This window comes from Ochotona princeps, chromosome 13, assembly GCF_030435755.1.
Source record: "Ochotona princeps isolate mOchPri1 chromosome 13, mOchPri1.hap1, whole genome shotgun sequence".
Taxonomy (NCBI): domain Eukaryota; kingdom Metazoa; phylum Chordata; class Mammalia; order Lagomorpha; family Ochotonidae; genus Ochotona; species Ochotona princeps.
In genome coordinates this window covers 384,599-404,846 of record NC_080844.1, presented here as the reverse complement: position 1 = coordinate 404,846, position 20,248 = coordinate 384,599, and the positions used below count along the sequence as shown (strand labels likewise).

Below are 20,248 nucleotides of genomic sequence, written 5' to 3'. Positions count from 1 at the left end.
GGCTCAACTGGAACCATAATGCTAAGGGAAATGAGCCAATCCCAAAAGGTTAAATACCACATGTTTGCCTTAATTTAAGATGAAATGATGTTATATAAAACATGCTATTTTATGTATGTTATGTTATAGCTTGTGTAGAAACTAAAATTGAAATGCAAGTGAGGTGACCACAGAATGTGGCTAAGAAATCGCACTTTTTTCAACATGTTGGTTACTCAATACTATATCAATTAATTCCACATCGAAGTTAATTATTGTGTAGGGTATTTTGGAGCTTTTATTTGCTCAGGATGATACTCTGCTGGTTCTGCCCTCGGACCAGACAGGGTCTCCCCAAGAAGCTGAGGGTTTTGACTGGACAATAAGATGTTGGACTCTGTGTTTAGTTTATGCCTTCAAAGTGGGAATCTTAACTGAATGTGAACTGCAGTTATGCAACAAGGTGGAGTAACCCACCATGGGGGGAGAGTGCGGGGAGGGGTGGGGAGAATCCCAGTACCTTTGAAACTGTATCACACAATACAATGTAATCGATGAATAAAAAAAAAAAAACAGAAATTAAAGTTTTGGAATTAAAGAAAAAAATAAATCTATATTCTGCCAATAATAATAATAAAAAGAAATGCATGCACATTCCTTATTTGCAGCCACACATAACTTGTAGGCATTATGGGCTTTCTTGCTCAACTTCCTCCCATAACTGACATGTAGCTGACACTCATCAAATACTAGTGTAATTCAGAGAGTTGTTTAAGGTAGAAACTCAAGGTACACTGCAGAAGAGAGTGCTAGTGCCATTATCACAAGAGGACAAATCAATGGGAATAACCAGCTTTGGAACTGACCCTCCAAAAGCTTGAAGCAAGTAAACTGCTTTTGTCCTAATAAGCAATGTATCTAAGTATTTCCCTACAGTAATGAAAAATCTGACTACTACATGTTATACTTTCTTCACAGAAACAGTGTCAGAGGAAGAATCAGTAGTTATTTTCACCATCTCCCACACAAAATGAAGAAGCCCAAATTATCAGGTATCAACTCAGATCGAGCTGCCAATATGAATTTCTAACTTTTCTGTCTGCAAACGAAGGTATCTTCTCTTTAACTCTGGCTAGAGAGGTACCAAAGGTTAGCTAAAGCAGAAGGTTTATGTAAATTCCAAAGTTTTGTAAACCAATGGAAATATGCAAAAGTATTTCTTCTCTGATAGCTATTGGGCATGGGACTCATCTTAAAAGTTCTTTCTCATCCATGGCATTGTTATTGTATAAACTTGCCACTGACTTGCAAAAAATGTTTACTACTACTCTGAAGTCAGAACTGCAAAGAGAGTGGAACAGAGTTACATTGTGCATCTGCTGCATAGATTCCTTAGTAATGTGATAACAGATCTATAATATGGCCCAGCCATTCTATCCCTTGGAATTTATCCAAGGGAAATAAAATAAGCATATTAAGGTGTTATCTATACCCCCATGTTTAGTTACTCAACTGGTAATAGCCAAGATATAAAATAAACTTAGAAATTCATACAAGCTGTTACATATATGCACATATATGTATGTGTATACACTGTATATATCAATAATAACTGTATGTATCTATATAACCATACACACACATATATACACACACACACACACACACACACACATATATATATATATATATATATATATATATAGAGAGAGAGAGAGAGAGAGATACTACTAAACCATGAAAGAGTGAAATGGTGTGTTTCCCCAACAAAATATATGCAATCACAGATCATTATGCTTAAGTGAGAGAAATTAGTCACCAAAATGCAAACATGATGTTGCCTTTGACTTGTGGTAACCAATAAACACAGAATAAAAATATAATATATATGAAAAAAAGTCTCTGTATTCTCAAATAAAGTGCATTGGCATTAAAGTGTGGATGATGGGTGCAGTGTAGAATAATACAATCATTTCTCTGTTAAGCTTCTTTTTGTTGTATGTTCAATTAATCCTAACACTAGACATGGCAGAAAACATGAGCTACAGAGAGACTACACAGATGAACGACAGACTTCAACAATGGAGTGCCCAGGACTAAGGAAAATAGCTGGAGTGACATTGTTTGCAGAGACTGAGGCTGAAGCCTCCCCAGGATTGACCAACAGAACCCCCTAAACAGACACACATACACCCCAAACCAAAGCAAAATCTGTCAGGGAATCTCCGAACCCGCGGAAGAAAACCCAATGCTGAGTGAATATGTAGGAACTTTTTATTCCACCAGGCAGCATGCAAACAGGAAAGCCGTCTGCTCCTTCTTTCTCTCCCCTCTTTCTACCTCTCTCTCCAGGACCCAACCTGCTTAAATAGAACACCTAGCCAATCAGCCAAAAGGTCACCCCTGCATGCGGGAAGCAACCTATCAGGCAAAAGGTCACCTCTGGACGTGGGAAGCGACCAATCAGCTAAAAGGTCACTCCCACAGGCAGGACACGCAGCCGTGCCCCAAGGGGAAGGCACTTCCTGAACTTGTTTACCGCTGCCCTCATTAGGGCGTTGGTCTGCGGCGCTGTCCTAGACAGCCCCATAGATCATTAGGCACTCTCAACAACTCCCCCTTTTTGTTTAATTAACAAGGGACCGTGTCTGTCTTAGGTGTTCCGAGTTAGCACTCTCCTTACCCGTCATGGGCTGACCGTGCGGCCGTGGATGCAGCGCCTGTCTTAGGTTGGTAGAGCCCATATCAGATACTTACCCGTGTTTGACTACCGGTCCAGCATGTTCAGCCATACCCTGGGGGACTCTCGTCTATGGAGCACAAACACCACTTGCACTAGCACCTGCTGTTGGGCTTAATGGCGCCACACCCGAATTAGGGTGATGCAGCCAACCCAGAGCACATGAATGACAAGGAGCAGACCAACGCTGGTTAGACCAGCCCACTGGCGAGCAAATGAAAGGCCTCTCAAGACCCAATCGGCCCACTGCTCTCCTGAAGCTACTCTTACCCATGTGGCATTGACGGAAAGAATTTGCATGCGGAGCTCTCTGGTTAAATTATCGAACCTCAAGGACCAGCTGCCATTATCAGCACAGCAGTTCCTGGCTTATTAGTTTAGGAGTACAAAACATGCTATACAATAATTTCCTCTTTTGCTAATTTGATAAATCACCATCCTTTTAATTATGATATCTAATAAGAAACATTCGTGACAACAGCTTTTACCATAACCACAAAAAAATAAGTCTTTCTTTTGAAGAACAGTCATCTCATGGTTTATTTACAGCAGTACTGGAATGTTCCTTTTTAAATGGAAGACTACATATGCTCTAATACATCCCAAAACAAATGTACTATAAATTTTATATACCAATTACACAGTAAGAGGACTTCAATACTTGCTTTTAATGTATTCATTGCAAGTACATTTTGAAGCCTCTTAATTTGAAGTTGATATAATGAGGTTATATAGTATCACCTGTAATATGATCTAAACTGGTTTAAAAGGCCTCTATAATTATCTTCAGGTACTATTTTACACTCTATTCACCGTCTTCAGGGTTTCCCTTTGCTGTCCTAGATATATACATATATAGATACACGGGTAGATATAAAAACTGCAGGAAATTTTGCATCCCATTTGTCTATACAACTCTTCAATGCTCATTTATTATGTGAACAATAAAAGAACTATTTCATGAGGTTCAGACATTTTCTATACAAGGATGAATCATTAGTCAATTTAAAGAAAGATATTTGATTTCTGTATATTGGATTATGATGATTCACATCATTGTAAAACCTAGTAAACAAAATGGTAAATGAAAGCATCTAATTCAACTCTTTCACTAGCTTGAAATCTAGTGGGACCGAGGAGCGTACAGGGGGTTTTGGGGTTTGGTCCTCCTGTATGGGAAAGACCTGCCCAGGGCCATGCAATTCTCTCCAACTTTGCCTCTCCTCCACATTGAAGTCGCGTGGTCGGACCCCTAGTACATCCCAATCACCAGTCCAGGGAGGAGCCGTAGGCGCCAAGGCCGGGTCTCCTGGTGGGGGTCTAGGTACCCAGGATTTCTTTGAATGACTCACCAATGCAGCTTCTAGTCTCTCCACCAGCTCATCCAATTCGCTCCCCGAGGCTTCCTCTTTCTCCTCTGAATCTGATCCTCCAGACTCACTAGTTGCTCCTTTTGAAGAAGCTTCCTCTTGCATTTCTCACAACAGCTCTTCCCCTTCCTGCAAGATTTCCTTAAACTTCTCTGATCATTCAGTAAGACATGACTTAACCAGGTCCAGAAACCAACGGTTCCTGGTGGTAACGAACTCTTCCACTCCGCCTGCACAAGTTCTCTCCCGAGGTGCTCCCATTGGGGCAGAGTCAGAAGACCTGCACCTAAGAACCAAGGGGAAACCCTACCCACTGTCTGCAGAAATATAAGCACTGTTTTCGCCTTCACAGGAGTACCATGGTTTTTCAACAGTTTCCTTAACAGCTCCTGCATACGCATACTAGAAGACAGATTCTGCATAATGTTGAACGGTATTATTCCCTGACCGAAGGCTGTCTCGTTGCTACACTGCAAACCTCTTGTCACTACCCATGAACCTCTCGTCACTACCCTGCGAAACTCTCATCTCTGCCCTGCAAACCTCTCGTCGCTACCCTGCGAACCTGACGCACGTGTCCCCGCAAAAGCGGCTTCCTGAGCCAATGCTCAGCTACTTACCTTTTTCCTGCATCTACAGCTTCCTGAGCTGTGCGCTCAGTTGCTTACCATGTCCCATGTTGTGTGGCTTACCGGCTGAAGTGGATCCGAGTCATGGCACCAGATGTCAGGGAATCTCCGAACCCGCGGAAGAAAACCCTACACTGAGTGAATGTGTAGGAACTTTTTATTCCACCAGGCAGCATGCAAACAGGAAAGCCGTCTGCTCCTTCTTTCTCTCCCCTCTTTCTACCTCTCTCTCCAGGACCCAACCTGCTTAAATAGAACACCTAGCCAATCAGCCAAAAGGTCACCCCTGCATGCGGGAAGCAACCTATCAGGCAAAAGGTCACCTCTGGACGTGGGAAGCGACCAATCAGCTAAAAGGTCACTCCCACAGGCAGGACACACAGCCGTGCCCCAAGGGGAAGGCACTTCCTGAACTTGTTTACCGCTGCCCTCGTTAGGGCGTTGGTCTGCGGCGCTGTCCTAGACAGCCCCATAGATCGTTAGGCACTCTCAACAAAATAAAAAAGCTAGCATCATCTTAGAGGAAAAACAAAGAGGAAGGTATCAGTATAGGAGTAACAAAATTTACCCATAAATTTTAAAGCAACAGACACAACATAAAAGTAAAATCTGCTTTACTTGAAGTGAAACAAGAAGATCTGCAAAGCCTCAAAGAAGGAGAATAGAACAGGAGCAAGCAACATAAATCAGGAAACCAATGTTTCCCACTCCCCAAATGAGAAAAGACAATCTCAATCTTAGAGTTATATAATAATGACGTTGAGGATAACCGAGACAAGTAATATTCAATAACACATTATTTAACTCCATGGTGCTATAATTTGTTTTAACTTTATTCCCATTGTTGAGTATTTTTTATGGCTTTTTGTATAAGGGGATGCAAGGCAACTGTATAATAGAAACTATCACATACAGATGTGAGGGCATAATGCATCAAGCAACCCTGCTACCAAATCAAAGATGGACTCCATGTGAAACTCTTGGGTATGTCTTGACTATAAAATGCTGGACCCTCTGTCACTGCCTGTACCCACAATGTCAGGATATACTTAAATAGCAGAACGATGGACTTATAACTATATGAAGAACTATGCAATTGTAATAATATTGGGGAAATTAGAGGATGGAGTTTGTGGAGTTTGTGGAGATGGTAAGGGAAATCAGAGAGCTTATAGAGTTATAACATAAAAATAAAAATGTAACAGAAGTGGGAAAATAAAGCTAAAATAGAAACACTGTAATACTGGGAATAATCCTGGAAGCCAAATACAATAAGGACCAAGAACCCCAAACAGATTTGCCAAACAATGATACTCTCCAAGAAATAATATCCCCCAACTGAATATAAAGAAAGCATACTGAACCATGCACATTAAAAGAATCAGATAACATAAAGTGGAATATGAATAAGACTTATTGCTGACTTCTCAGAATGAACTCTTCAAGCAAAATGAGAACTGAGTGACATTTTCCATATTGTAAAACAGAAAATCTGTCAACTCAAAAATATATCCATCAACGCTCTCATTTGTATTTGAAAAATCAAATTAATATTTCCACAGCAAAAAGAAGTTAGAAGTTAGAAGGATACACAAAGACTAACCCAACCCTAGAAACACTACCCTAATATTTGTTGAGGGCACTAAGAAAGGAATTTAACCACAATCAATGAAGATAAAGGGGAAGATCTTCCCATTAAAACTCACAAAAGAAACCAAAGTTAAACGAAGAGAATTGAATCCAAAAGTGATAGGATCAAATTTCATCCTATAGATATTACTCTGGACAGAAATGGCTTGAACTCATCAATCAATTGACGTAGATTAACAGACTGGATCAAAACCCAGGACCCAACTATCTGTTGAAAACAAGAGGCACATCTAACCAACAGCAACAACAACAAAACAGAAGCTGTAAGTGAAAGGATGGAAAAAGACATTTTGCAACACTGAAAAATAAAACTGAGCCAGTATAGCCAGTCTAAGATCAGATAATATATACTTCACCAGGAAAAGCATTAAAACAGATGCAGTGGAACATCACATAATGATAAAGGGATCCATCTACCAAGAAGGAGTAACAATAATAAATGTATAAATATAAAATATTAAGGCACCTAGCTACATGATATAAGTATTAATGGAGACAAATGGACAAACAATTATATGGCAAAATGACCCCACATGCTTAGATTTTTATGTGAATGGCTGCAGATAAGGAAACATCTTCTGGGGATGATGTAGTGATGCTCTGAAAAATGTAAAAGAAAAGTACATGCAAATTCGTTAGGCAGAGACTAGCATCCATGGTTGCACAGTAAATGTTGATCTTACTGACCATTTTTTCTAAATGATTTGGCACAAATTTTTGCCTTCTTAATATATATCAAATACCCTTGTTGGTTTGGCGGACAAAGCATTGAAGAAACAGACACAAATCAATCCTTTCTATTGCTGGCTGAGTAATTTTTTCCTGTTAATCCCTTTCCAACATTAGTGTCACCAGCGTTTTCATCCCAGTGTCACCCGGAAGTTTGATTAATAATGTATATATAGTTAAGGCAGCTGGAGTGATTTCATTCTCAACTGTGAGATTTCACATTTGGGGGATATTTGGGGTTCCAGTGCTAATGTAAGATTTTTCCTGCTAAAAATTTCTTGCAATGGTTCTGTGAAATGCCCAAACAGAGAGGATTCATTCAGGAAGCCTGAAAAGGGCAAAATTTTGTCTCTTTAGCTTTGGAAATAATAAAAAAGAATATAAAGTTGATTATCAGAGGTTATCAGGTAGCATAGAAAAAAGATACAGCAAGGGAAGATGTTGATTGAAGGACACAACATTTTAGTAAGACTAAAAGCATACATTTGACTGAATCATTGAACTTAACTCTAATCACTTTTAACATTTTCTCTGCACTTCAAAACTACTGATAGAATGCATTTTATTGAAGGAGGTAAGATTTTTGGTAACAGTGAGAATCTTGTTGGAATACAAGCATCCCTTATTCAAAATGCCTCTATTAAAGTCTTGTATAAGATTCTGACTTCTGAGTCTGTCTAATATAATCCCTGGAATGTAACAGCCTATGGGCCTGGTAGTTATGTCCTTGCTGCACAGGCAAAACACATGGAATATGTTCCTGGATCACAGCCCATTGAGACTCAGACCCAGCCATCTCAGACTTCTACAAAGGAGACAGTGGATGGAAGCTCTGTATCTTTCCCTGAGTGTCTCTGCTTCTCAAATGCTTTGAATCATTGTATAATAAATATATGAATTACATTACAAGAAAATAATTATTACTAAAAATGATTTTGTGAAGTGCTAAATAATGGTAAGTCCTTTGGAGAATCTTAAATATCAAGGGAAATCTTAAAACATATATTATACTGTCCTTGAAAATGCACACCTGGAAGATGATATAATTAAACAGGTAAAACATAAACATTGTCTTTTAGCACATACATTAGTTGTGTCACATGCAACAACGAAAATTTTACTGCATTCAAGTTAAGGTTTTCTCCTTTTTCCATATGATATTATTCTGAGGTTTCCTGTGTTCATGGGCAACTGTACCAGGACTAGTGAGAACAGGTGTAAATGAAGGATAGTAAATAGCTCTGCAATGTGAGCCTGGCAGAGCAGACCTAACATGTCAGCTTCCACAGCAGTCACTACCTCAGACTAACAACATTCATATTTTAAAGTAAAAGTTGGGCCTTAACAGCTCAGATGGCTAGTTATTCCATATTTGATTAAAGAGCATACATGAGAGGTCCACCAGAATGGAACCAAGAGTCTTTTTTATGCAGGTTAGGGACATACTTGTTAAGAATAAAAAATATCACCAGGTGGCATTGGATTCATAAAGAGGACCAAGGAATATAGCAGTTGTAATTGGGTTGTAGATTCACCTTTAGGCAAGACATAACAAAGAGGCAGCTCATGCGTATAGCTGGTAGAGTTTAGTGTCTGTACTTCAGCATGTGTGGAATGTAAACGATTGTGAGTGAAACATGTAGAGGAGACTGATGGAGAGATGGCAGAACACAGGTGACTAGATGTGACATAGTTGATAAGTTTTCTTGACCTTGGCGCACTTTGGCGCTGATTTGGAGGGGGCCTTTCTCTCTCCCAGAAACAAAATTGCTCTGAAGTAGGATAAAGTTTAGGAAATAGATTCTGCATTCTGCTCTAAGTGAAGAAATATTACTTTTCCTGAGTAGGATTGGGAGAGGGCAGTTTCCTGATTTCAGGAGCTGCGTTGTTTCACTGAGATGCTGACAGCACAGCTGAGCCAGCAGAGAAGCAACCACAAGTCTCCTGGAGCAGTGGGGATAGCTTGACAAACCAACTGTGGCTTGTACTTGTCATGTAGTCAAGCTTATTGTTTACTTTTGTCTGTAGACAAGGACTGAGAGCAGACAACCTGCCCAGGCAGGCCTGCCTTGAGAAATAAGTCCACCAGTGAAAAGAGTGGAACCCAGCTGCTCTGCTCTGTTGTATTTTAGAAATCAGTAAAGTTCATTTTTTTCCCCTGGAGTGGCTCCTGTTGAAATGTTGCCAAGGACAGATCTGTCCTGCATCTACAGGTGAAATGACACTTATGCGCCTGGAGGGAGATGAGGTGGCACCAGCCCTTCCCTATAACCATATCTTGGGGATACATCTAACAGTGAATTCACATCAGAGGCTAAGCTGGGGAAATGTGTTTCTCTGTGTCATGTACAGAAATCACCAGGAGCACGTGAGTTCAGGGATGAAGTATGGCAATTTTCAGGAAAACATTTGGAAAATTATGTTTATTGTATCAATTTTATATTCATGAAGTAATCAATTTTGTGAATTATATAAGTACCTATATGAAGATGATTGGAAAAGTACAGTTGCAGTTTTTTATGTACTTGAAATGAAATTGCATTCTGTTTTTCTTACAATAATATATATTCAATTTACCTGATATTAGTTATTTCAATGAAATTTTACATCTAAACCTGAACTAATTCAGTATGCTTTGGTGGACCAAACCTGAACTAATTCAGTATGGACCAAACCTGCACTAATTCAGTATGATTTGGTGCTATTTAATTTTTCCCTAAAAGCTGGAAGTATTTTAAGTTCTTTCTCAAAAATTTCACCACTGTTTCTCCTCAAGGATAATAAAGCATGCATACATTTTTAACACTAAATAGCAGTGTTTTCAATTGGTAGTCATCAACATGTTTCCATTATAGTGCTTGTTAATTATATCTTTTATTACCATAAAATATACATAAATATTATGCTCTATATATATTACAATTAAAATGTTAGTTTAGTTAAAACATACATCAAAGTAAAGCAACAGAAGATAAATACTTTCTTTTAAAAATTGTTTATTTTTATTACAGAGGCATATTTATGGAGAGAGACAGAGAGAGAGAGACAGAGAGAAAAAATACTGCATTTGTTGCTTCTATTCCCAGCAAGAAGGGCTGGAACTCAGCTGATTTGAATCAAGGAGTTTTTTCTTGGTCTCCATTGTGGGTGTAGCGTACCAAGGCTTTTGGTCATATTCTGCTGCTTTCCCAGGCCATAAGCATGGAGCTGTATGGGAAGTGAAGCATCTAGGACACAAAATGGCACCAATATGTGATGTTGGTACTTGCAGATAGAGGATGAAAACATTGAGTCATGACACTTATCCCTCAAATACTTTCTTATAATACATTTCAAGGTGATATTTAGTTTTCTTAAAATAACAAATGTGTAATACTGATAAGAGTGTTGAAGTTTTTAGAGAGGTGAGAGAACTAATTCATAACACACAGTGATATTACTGTGTAGAAAATGATCACCACATCAAAATTCTTGATTTCCTTCAGAGGTTGCAAACATTTCACAACTTTCCTTGACTAATGTCCAGTTCTAGTCACATAGTTATAGCACTCTAGAATATTTAAAATGGAAAAGTGCAGGAAGCAAACATGTCATTGCAAACAAAAGCAGCCATCTTAAAAGAATTATCTGTTTTTAGTTGCACGGGTATAACATCAACTGATTTTTCAAATATTACAAAATATTAGGATTTAAAATTCTCATTTTACAATTCTTGCATTTCTGCTTTAAGGAGGACCTTAATTTAGGTAAACTCATCCTATGGGGTCTGATGAGACAACAGAGAGCACAGAACGCCTTATTCATTATTTCTAAGTTTATTAAGTGACAGCATCTCTAGGGTTGTCACATCCTTGTTGGAGTGATGCACAGTTGTGCGTGTTATTCAGCAATTAAAACACAGTTTTAATCTCTCCTGGTGCTTAGTTCATTCTAATGCTTCTAAAATGCACTTTTAGGCAGGATTATTGGAAAAAGCTTTGAGTCTCCTCAGAAAGACAGTGTATGATTTCTTATTATCCTAGTGTAGTTTTTGTCCCCTTCCTCTCCAGTGTTTTCTTTTTCTTTAATATTTATCTTAAAGACCTTGGAAATTACATTTTCAGACTGTGAAACTGTATCATCAAAAGAATAGGTGACACATTGAAATTGACCAATTCTGTTGTTAGCTTACTCTCTCTATTGCTCTGGGGTTTGTCCATGTCATTGAACAAATCCTTATATGGAGCTAATTGTGGTGCAACTATGTTTATGTGATGATTCTGCCAGTTGATTCAATTCCATCAATAAACACTATCAACCTAGTGACTTACATCTCTTCATTTGAAATTCCTATTACATTATAGTGCTATGAATATTATGTGCCTTAAGAATTATGTAAACTCATGAAGATATGGGGCTGCAAAAATCACTCTATATTCACTCATAAATACCAATACAGTTTACTACTCATGATTGAACAAATCTTTAATAATTGATACTATAAACAAGAAGGGAAAATACAGTTTATATTATTTTGGGGGACATCATTGTGGTTAAACTGTCCCTGAAACACTGGCATGTTATATCTTTGTGTAAGTCCAAGCTCTGGTTACTTAATGTTGCTGATTCAATGTCCTGTTGCTAATGCACCTGGGAAGCAATATCTGAGGGATAAAGTACTTGGACCTCATATACACGTAATGGAAAAAAATGGAGTTCCACAGCCCTAATTTTGGCCAGTTACAGTCATCGACTAGAAAGGCATTTGAAGGAGTTAACTATTAGATGGAAGATTCTCTGTCTCTCTTGTTTCCTTTTGAACAAATCATTTAAAACATATATTTCCATGCAAGTTACTCCTGAATTTTTCCACAAGGGTGTGCAGATGGGTTCTTACTGTCATTTCAGTTTTTCTCTCTTATGCACATATTAATGTAACCCCAGACATTTCATCCTTCATCGTTACTTCCGTGCCCATTTAATTGCGATATTTGTTTCATCATAATCCATGACTACATAAACACTTTGGAGTTTAATATGAAAGCCAGAATAAAGAGTGTGAACACTTTGCACACTTCTGTGCTCAGGTCTGCACTATCAGTCCCAGTAACCCCAGTCTGGCATGTCTAGCAGTGAGACCTGAGTTGCACATTTGTAGTTCAGAAGTGTTCATTTGGTTTAAAGAGATATCAATTCCTTCTATATCATGATTATATGATAGGTTACCAAATTTTGCCCAAATTTTGTTAGTCTCATTTCTCTAAGGCAAGTAGTATTTAATACAAATTCTGCTATTCTTCCATGATGCCAATGCCACATAACTTATAAAAATGTAGCACACAAAATTTACTTTGAAGTTCAAATAACTATGTGTTATTTTCATGCTTACATATATTACACATGTAGACTACTATCACTTGTTAGATTATGGGAATTAAGACAGCTTTCAAGAGAAATCATGTAAATATTTTACTTCGCCTGTCAATGTTCATTCACTTTAGCCACACCTTCCTCAGTGAATTTGGATAATATGGAAAGTCTCTTTGGACATGGAGGAAGTTTGATGATCTTCAAGATCAAATCTGTTTCAGGACCTGGTAGACTATTTCAGACTAATTCAGAGCGACACACTTTAGGGAACATCACCCTCATAATTCTGTAGTAGAAGAGGCATATATTGAAATTCTTACCCAGTATTCTTTACTTATTTGCCAATTTATTTTCTTTATTTATGTATTATTTTTATTAATTCTTACCCAGTAGCCTTTATTTATTTATTTATTTGTTTGTTTATTTATTTGTTTGTTTATTTTTCACGGATGAGTTTTTAATGTGAGGCAAAGTCAGTCCACAATACAAAAGTCTAAAAATCATGCCCACTTTCCCCACTTGGCTTCTGGGAAGGGAGGAGGCTGGGAATAGCTTTGCCCATAGGGGAAGGTGGGAAGGGGACAGAGGGAGGCCAAAGTAGGCTAAGACGGATGGCGAGGCCCTGGAGGCTTGGTTGGAGGGATGCACTGCCCACCCAGGGCCTCCTGTGGGCTCGGCCCATGTATGCCCTTTGGATCCATGCACCACCTGTCTGCTCTGGACCCAGGGGCAACCCCTAGAGATGTCACTTGTCCTTCTTCTTCAGCCCCTTGGCTACTGCCGCCTCTGTCGCCTCTTTGGATTCTGTTACTGCTGTGGGATCCTTAGGACTCGACTCCTCATAACACTCTACTGCACGGCCCCATTCTATCACTCACAGGGGAAGGCTGAGGCTGATGAGGGAGTGCAGGGCCCAACAGTGGGGCAGCCTGAACATTTCTGTCACTTCTACCTTGGCCAGCGCCACCAGGACAGGAAGGCAGATGCAGGCAGGGACCAGGTACAGCAGGGCAGACTGTGCGTGCTTGAAAAGGTGCATGATGAAGATGGTGAGGCCCAGGCCGAAGATGTAGGCTGCAAAGCTGGTGTAGAAGTAGGTGTGCGTGTTCTTCTTCAAGCTGATGTCAAAGCGCAGAGGCAAGGCAATGAAGATCCCTGGAATGACGATGTCTCCCAGGCCCAGCATGGCGAAGTTGTCCGCTTCAAGGCCCTTCTCCAGCAGGTCTTGGGGAAACACCAATTTTATTGGTGCTTCAAAGGCCTTGGCCACTGTCACCATCACGTTGGTGCCAAACACTCAGAAGACATTGTAGATGAAGAGGCCGCCCAGCAGGATGCAGCCTGTGCTGAGGTTGTTCAGGTGCAGGAGCTCCACCCCATTCAGGGAGAAGGCCAAGCCAAACAGGTTGTTGGCGATCCAGTGCTTCCTCAGCAGGTACCAGACGCCAACAATGTTGCTCAGGCGCAGGCACACCAGATCCTTAGTGTCAAACTCGTAATTGATTATCTCTTCTTTGTTCTCTCCAGAGCCCTGTGTGAAGAGCAGCTGGTACTGACAGTTGGGGAAGTTGACTGGAAAAAATTTATTCATGAAGGGGCTGATGTTGTGGGACAGGGCCAGGATGCCCAGCACGCAGAAATACACGGACAGCAAGAGGTTGATGTACTCCTGGGAAGATATCTTGAAAAAGATGTAGACGCCCAGCAGTGTGCAGCTGGCAATGCAGGTCGCTAAGGGCCGAGTCCATGGCCAGGCTGCGCTTGGGATCCGACTCCAGCTCCAGCCGCTGGAGCACCGACACAGACGGACACACGGGCACTGCGGGGAAAAGCCACGTTCCCCTAAAGAAACAGGAAGTGACGCGCCTCCTTTACTTTATTTACCAATTCATTTACTAATTATTTTACTTTTATGCATGGCTTATGATATATGAATTAGGATAGTACAAGCCCATACATATGTAAGTAAAAATGATTGCATAGATATACTCCATGCTTCAATATATTATTGAAACTGAATTGATATTTTCCCTCAACTATGTAACCAGTGAATAATTTAGTCAATTTTGTCATGAATCCATGTTATGTTGAGGGTGCACATATGTGTTTTTGGAGCAATCAGTTACCAGTGCTGACACACCAGCATTTTTGCTTTGCCAGATTAAACCTTTGAGCAAAGTTCACCAATCATTTAATCAATTATGCAATGTGTGCTTTGTTAATTCATGCATGAATTATGGTTGCAGAAGAATTGTCTCGTCCATTCATTCTGAATTATTATTATTGAATTATTAAAGATTAAAATATGTATGCATTGCATCTTTTCAGAGTTTGCTTGAAAATGTTTTGAAATTAAAATGAAAATTCAGATTGTTTTGCTACAGAGTTTTTTGATATCCACAAATTGAGGAATCTTGAAAGGATTCAAAATTAACATAATGACAATATATTTGTTGTGGAGACAGAAATGCAGAATTTTTAAATCTAGGAATTTCTATTAGGCATTCAGGGCTCATTATACATAAATAGTCTAAATAAATATGACGGTTTGTGATAGATTTCATGACAAAAGTGAAGATCACATGTGATATGACGAAGGTCTTTTATTTTATAGGTATCTGAAATATTACCAGTTTGCTGAGATGAATAAAGTCATCACTAATGTTATTTAAAAATGTATATATTTTTTCAAGCTGGCATTGGAATATTAGCCAATGCCTTTCTCCTTGTCTTCCACATCTTCACAGAACACCAGATTCATAGGCCAAGGCCCATTAACGTAGTCATCTGTCACTTGACTTCTTACTACACTGCTCATATTATCTGAAGACATGCTCAAATTGTTGAATGTTTCAAAGGAATTAAAATGTAAGCTTTTCTTCTATGTGAGCAGAGTGACACGAAATCTCTCCATCTCCAATACCTGCCTTTTGAGCATTATTCAGGTCATCACCATCAGTCCCAGCTCCTTCTGCTTGTCAAGATTCAAACAGAAACTCACACATTATATTGTCATTGCTTTCTTCTGTTTTTGGTCCCTCAACCTGTCTTCCAATAGCTACATGATCATCTATACTGTAGCTCATTCCAACAGGACCAATCTACTCAATGTCAGCAAAAACTGCTCACTTTCCACGATGAACTCCATCATCATGGTGCTATTTCTCTCACTTTCTTTGTTCCAGAACATCTTCTTTGTAGGAATCATGCTGCTCTCCAGCATGTACATGGTGATTTTCTTGTGTAACCATCAGAGGAACTCTGAGTACCTTTACAGCATGAGAATTTCCCCAAGAATTTCCCCAGCAAAATGGGCCACCTGTACTGTCTTAGTGCTTGTGAGTTTGTTTGTGATTATGTACTGTGTGGATATCATCATCTCTTCCTTCTCAGCTGTATTGCAGAAATATGAACCAATTGTCTTGGATATTCACAGGCTTGTTGGAAACGTCTATGCAGCTGTGAGTCCACTGGTGCTTATCAGTTCTGATAAAAGAATAATTGGTATTCTGCAAAAGTTGATAGAAATGATAATAGTTTTGTCAAGTTGATGGAAAACCTGAAATGTGAATATTTTCATCTGCTAAATAAAATAATCCAGAATTTTAAATCTTATATAAATATACAGAATTTACTGTTATTTTCAACTTGCATATGCAATATGAAAGTCTCAACATCTGCATGGCTCTCATAATTCAAAGTTCTTCCTGCATTGAAATTTGTGTCCCTTGTGCTTTCCTAACTTAATGAATGAGAATGTTATTTCATTCTGGTCATATGAGTTTCCCATTGATACCTAATTCCTAAGTCTTTGTAGTTGAGAAAGTAATGCAAATCTTAAATCTATATTAGTAATTGCAAGAGATTTGCTCATCAGAAGTAAATCAATAAGTTTAGCAGCCATTATTCAATATATAAATTTAAAAACATGCGTTCATACCAACAAATAAATTGTTGACTAGATGAAGCAGTATGGGCAAAGACATATTTTGTATAGTAGAGCAAACAATTTAATTGAAATTCTATGCTCAAGGAACTAAATCATAATTCTTCAGCTCAATGATCAAGGCAAAATAAAAGCTAAGTCATGCTGAGAGAATGTATCTTAAAAATGACATGATAACAGGGTATCATAATTATATATCTCTCTAAATCTCAAGACTATAGTTTACTCATTTAAAATGTTAACAAATCCTAGTGGAGACCATCTACAAATTTGCTGAACATCATTTCTTAAAATTACAAGATGCTGGAGCAACAGAGTTAAATAGATGTGCCCAAGATTTACCTATTCTTCCACAGGAAATAAACAAAATATTAAATGGAAAGTTGGATTTTGGAGTATGTACCAAAACAAGATCTCTGGAACCAAATAAAGCAGCATTATAAAATTCTGGCATGATAGTTTGGAGATAGAAACCATGGCAAAACTAAAGCGCAACACAGTCCAGGGCTGGGCAATCCAAATTTCAGGGGGAAATGTAAAGAGGAGAGCTACAACAGAGAGCCTCTGCATAAACAACATACATTGGCAACTCTAGATTCAAGAGGAATCTGTAGTTGTTGCTAGGTTCTCAGTAAAGTCATCTAATTGTACCCTTGCTCTTTTCATCATCATGTCACTATTTGTTATTGTAATGTCCCAAGCACACAGGGATCCATTAGCAGGGCTTCCTTGACTCTCTCTCAGATTTCCCAACAGAGGAGGCCAGTTCACATGCCTGGCTCGTTCCAAGTTGTGGTAGTAATTATACTCCAATGGCTGTAGTGTCTTGGGTTTGTACACCTGTACTGCTGTCATTGCTAGCCCTAATTTCATGAGTTCAGCTCTTTAGGTGGTAGCAGGGATGTTGTACATCCAGTAAACTCTGAGACCCATCACCACTACCAGACTCCAGGTGCATTGATGAAGGTTGGAGTTCTGTGAACATAAGAGCCGAGAACCTGTATCTAACTCACAGTCTTCACTTGAGGGAGATACCAGTATACTCACTCCACTCTCCTAAGACTCTGACATCCATTGGCATCAGCTAGGGATCTGTGTTCCTGCAAAGCTCTTAACTTTACCTACGAACATAGATCCTCCCTATGGCAATGATGAAGAGATGGTTCTCCACCTAGCCATGCTCTGAGTAATCCATTGATTCCCTAGCTACCAGAGATCTCCACGGCTTACACTGACAATGCAAACTAAGATGTAGGGATAATATAGCATCCAATTGAAACTGAAGCCAAATGAAAAATGAAGGCAAATCAGTTTGAAAAAAATCCCTTTACCATGCAGGTCACACTTTTATAGTGAAGTGACGATTGATTTGCCAGACATCAATGCAGGGAAACAAGAAGGTTGAAAAAGCAGTGAAATATTCAGCCTTCAAAGAAAGACAGGGCTGCTTTAGAATATTCCAATGAAAAGTTTGAGGAAGTGCCTGATAAAGAATATAAAATAATGATTATAAAGGTGATGAAACAGATACAGAAGAATGCAAGTATTAAGCGGAAGAAAACCTGGGGAAATAATGCCTGATAAGAGTTAGAAATTAATCGAGGCATCTGAAATCTTGAAAAAGAAGCAAATATTAATACCAAACATCATCAAATGACTTTAAAGATACCTTTGAAGCCTTAAACAACTGGTCAGACCAAGCAGAAAAAAGAATATGTGAGCTTGAGTATGAAATATTCCATTCACACAAATGAAAGATAAAGGCAGTTTCAGAATTTTTGGAACACTATCAAATGAAGAAAATATCAATTATTTTGAACCCCTCAAGAGAAAGATATAAGTTAAGGGTGTGGGAGCATAGAAGACCTTTGAAATTATATAGCTGAAAAACTCCCCAATCTGGAGATTAACATTAGAATCCGTAGGAAGTCCATGCATCCTCTAATAAATAACCAGAAGAAAACCTGAAGTCCATGTCATACTTTAGCTCTAAGAAAACACAGAGAAAACTAAAATTTGCTGAAAAATACACCAAATCACAATTAAAGATGCCTATTAGAACAGTAGTGTATTTTTCAGCAGACATTATACAAGTCAGTGTTAATGGAGATATATTGCTATTTCTTTTTTTTTTTAAGATTATATTATTCTTGGAAAGCCGGATATACAGAGAGGATGAGAGACAGAGAGGAAGATCTTCCATCCAATAATTCACTCCCCAAGTGTGCTGCAACAGGCTGGTGCATGCCGATTCAATGCCGGGAAACTGGAACTTCTTCCAGGTCTCCCACACGGGTGCAGGGTCCCAAAGCTTTGTGCCATCCTCGACTGCTTTCCCAGGCCACAAGCAGGGAGCTGGATGGGAAGTGGAGCTGCCGGGATTAGAACTGGTGCCCATATGGGATCCCAGGGCATTCAAGGCGAGGACCTTAGCACTAGGCCAAGCTGCCTGGCCTGTTATATATTGCTATTTCTTAAAAAGAAAAAGCCAGCAACCACACTCTTTACATTGAAGCTACCCTCATAAAAATTAAGGAAGAAATGGGTAATTTCCAAGATAAACATCAAGAAAACCCATCCCTGTCACATAAAAAAGCCTTAGATGACATCCTGGAGTGAATTTAACATAGAAGCAAAAAAAAAAAAAACTATCTTGAAACCATATTTGATAAGCATAAGCAGAAAGAATTTTAATAAATTTAGTATAGTTTCTTAGCAGATCAATTCTTTTTTTTGTTTTTACATTTTATTATTATTACCATTTTATGATACAGTTCCATAGGCTCCTGGCATTTCCCTTATCCCCTCCCCAATTCTCTCCCCCCCACCTAGTTCCTCTATATTATTACTAAATTATAGTTATTCTTCCACAGTCATATGTCCTTCATTTCAGGCATGGACAATGGCAGAGAGTCTAACATACCATTGTCAAGATATAGTAAACAGTTTCATTGTAAGTCCATATTTGTCCGGAAGTAGAAATGCATACTACATTGTATCCTCACACCTGGATGTTAGTCTCCATCTCACAGCTACTGTACATCCCCTCAAATGAAAAGTCATTATACAAAATCAACGATAGAAAGAAACATAGAAATTTATAATGCCATGAAGTTAATAACATGTTACTAGATACAACAGTCTCTATTACACAGCTACTATACATCCCCTAAAATGAAAAGACACAAAACAAAATCAACAACAGGAAGAAAAAAGAAAATAACCACACCATGAAGTTAAATAACATGTTACTAAATGACTAACGTGTAGCTGAAGAAATGAAAATCAAGAACCTTCTTGCAGAAAATGATGCTTCACCAACAAACATCAACCAAAATTATATCACATGGGTTTTGATATTTTCGGTTAGTTTCATCTCTTCAAAACACTTTCTTCTGATTAAATCATTCAATGACTCATAGATCATATAGTAGATCATTTCTAAGAGCACAACATACGGATCATCCACCACAGTCAAGTGGGATGTAAGCAAAGGACACAGAGCTGATTCAAGATAGAGTCAATGTGCCAGGCACACTGGCTCACTGATTTTATCCTTGCCTGTCATGCAATAGGATCCTGTATGGGCACTGCTTCATGTTCTGGCTGCTCCAGCTCTCTGCTTGTGGCCTGGGAAAGCAAGAGAGGATGGCTCAAATTCATTGGACACCACAATTTCTTGGTAGACCCAGAAGAAACTCTAGCTCCTGATGTCAGATTGGTTCCACTTCAGCCATTGCAATCATTTGTGTAGTGAACCAGGAAATAGATCTTTCTCTGTAAACCTCCATTTACAATTAAATAATTAAAATCAAATAAACATGGGCCCGGTGGCATGGCCTAGTGGCTAAAGTCT

At 38.8% G+C, this 20,248-nt stretch overlaps 1 protein-coding gene across 1 annotated transcript; it reads right to left on the bottom strand.

Annotated features, from left to right (window-relative positions):
- Positions 1-12,974: 12,974 nt before the first annotated feature.
- Positions 12,975-15,675, bottom strand: LOC101521448 (minor histocompatibility antigen H13-like). Its single transcript, XM_058671859.1, is given in 3 exon segments — positions 12,975-13,292; positions 13,377-14,288; positions 15,576-15,675. Coding segments are annotated over 3 exon segments (1,113 nt in total). The 3' UTR covers positions 12,975-13,191.
- Positions 15,676-20,248: the final 4,573 nt, after the last annotated feature.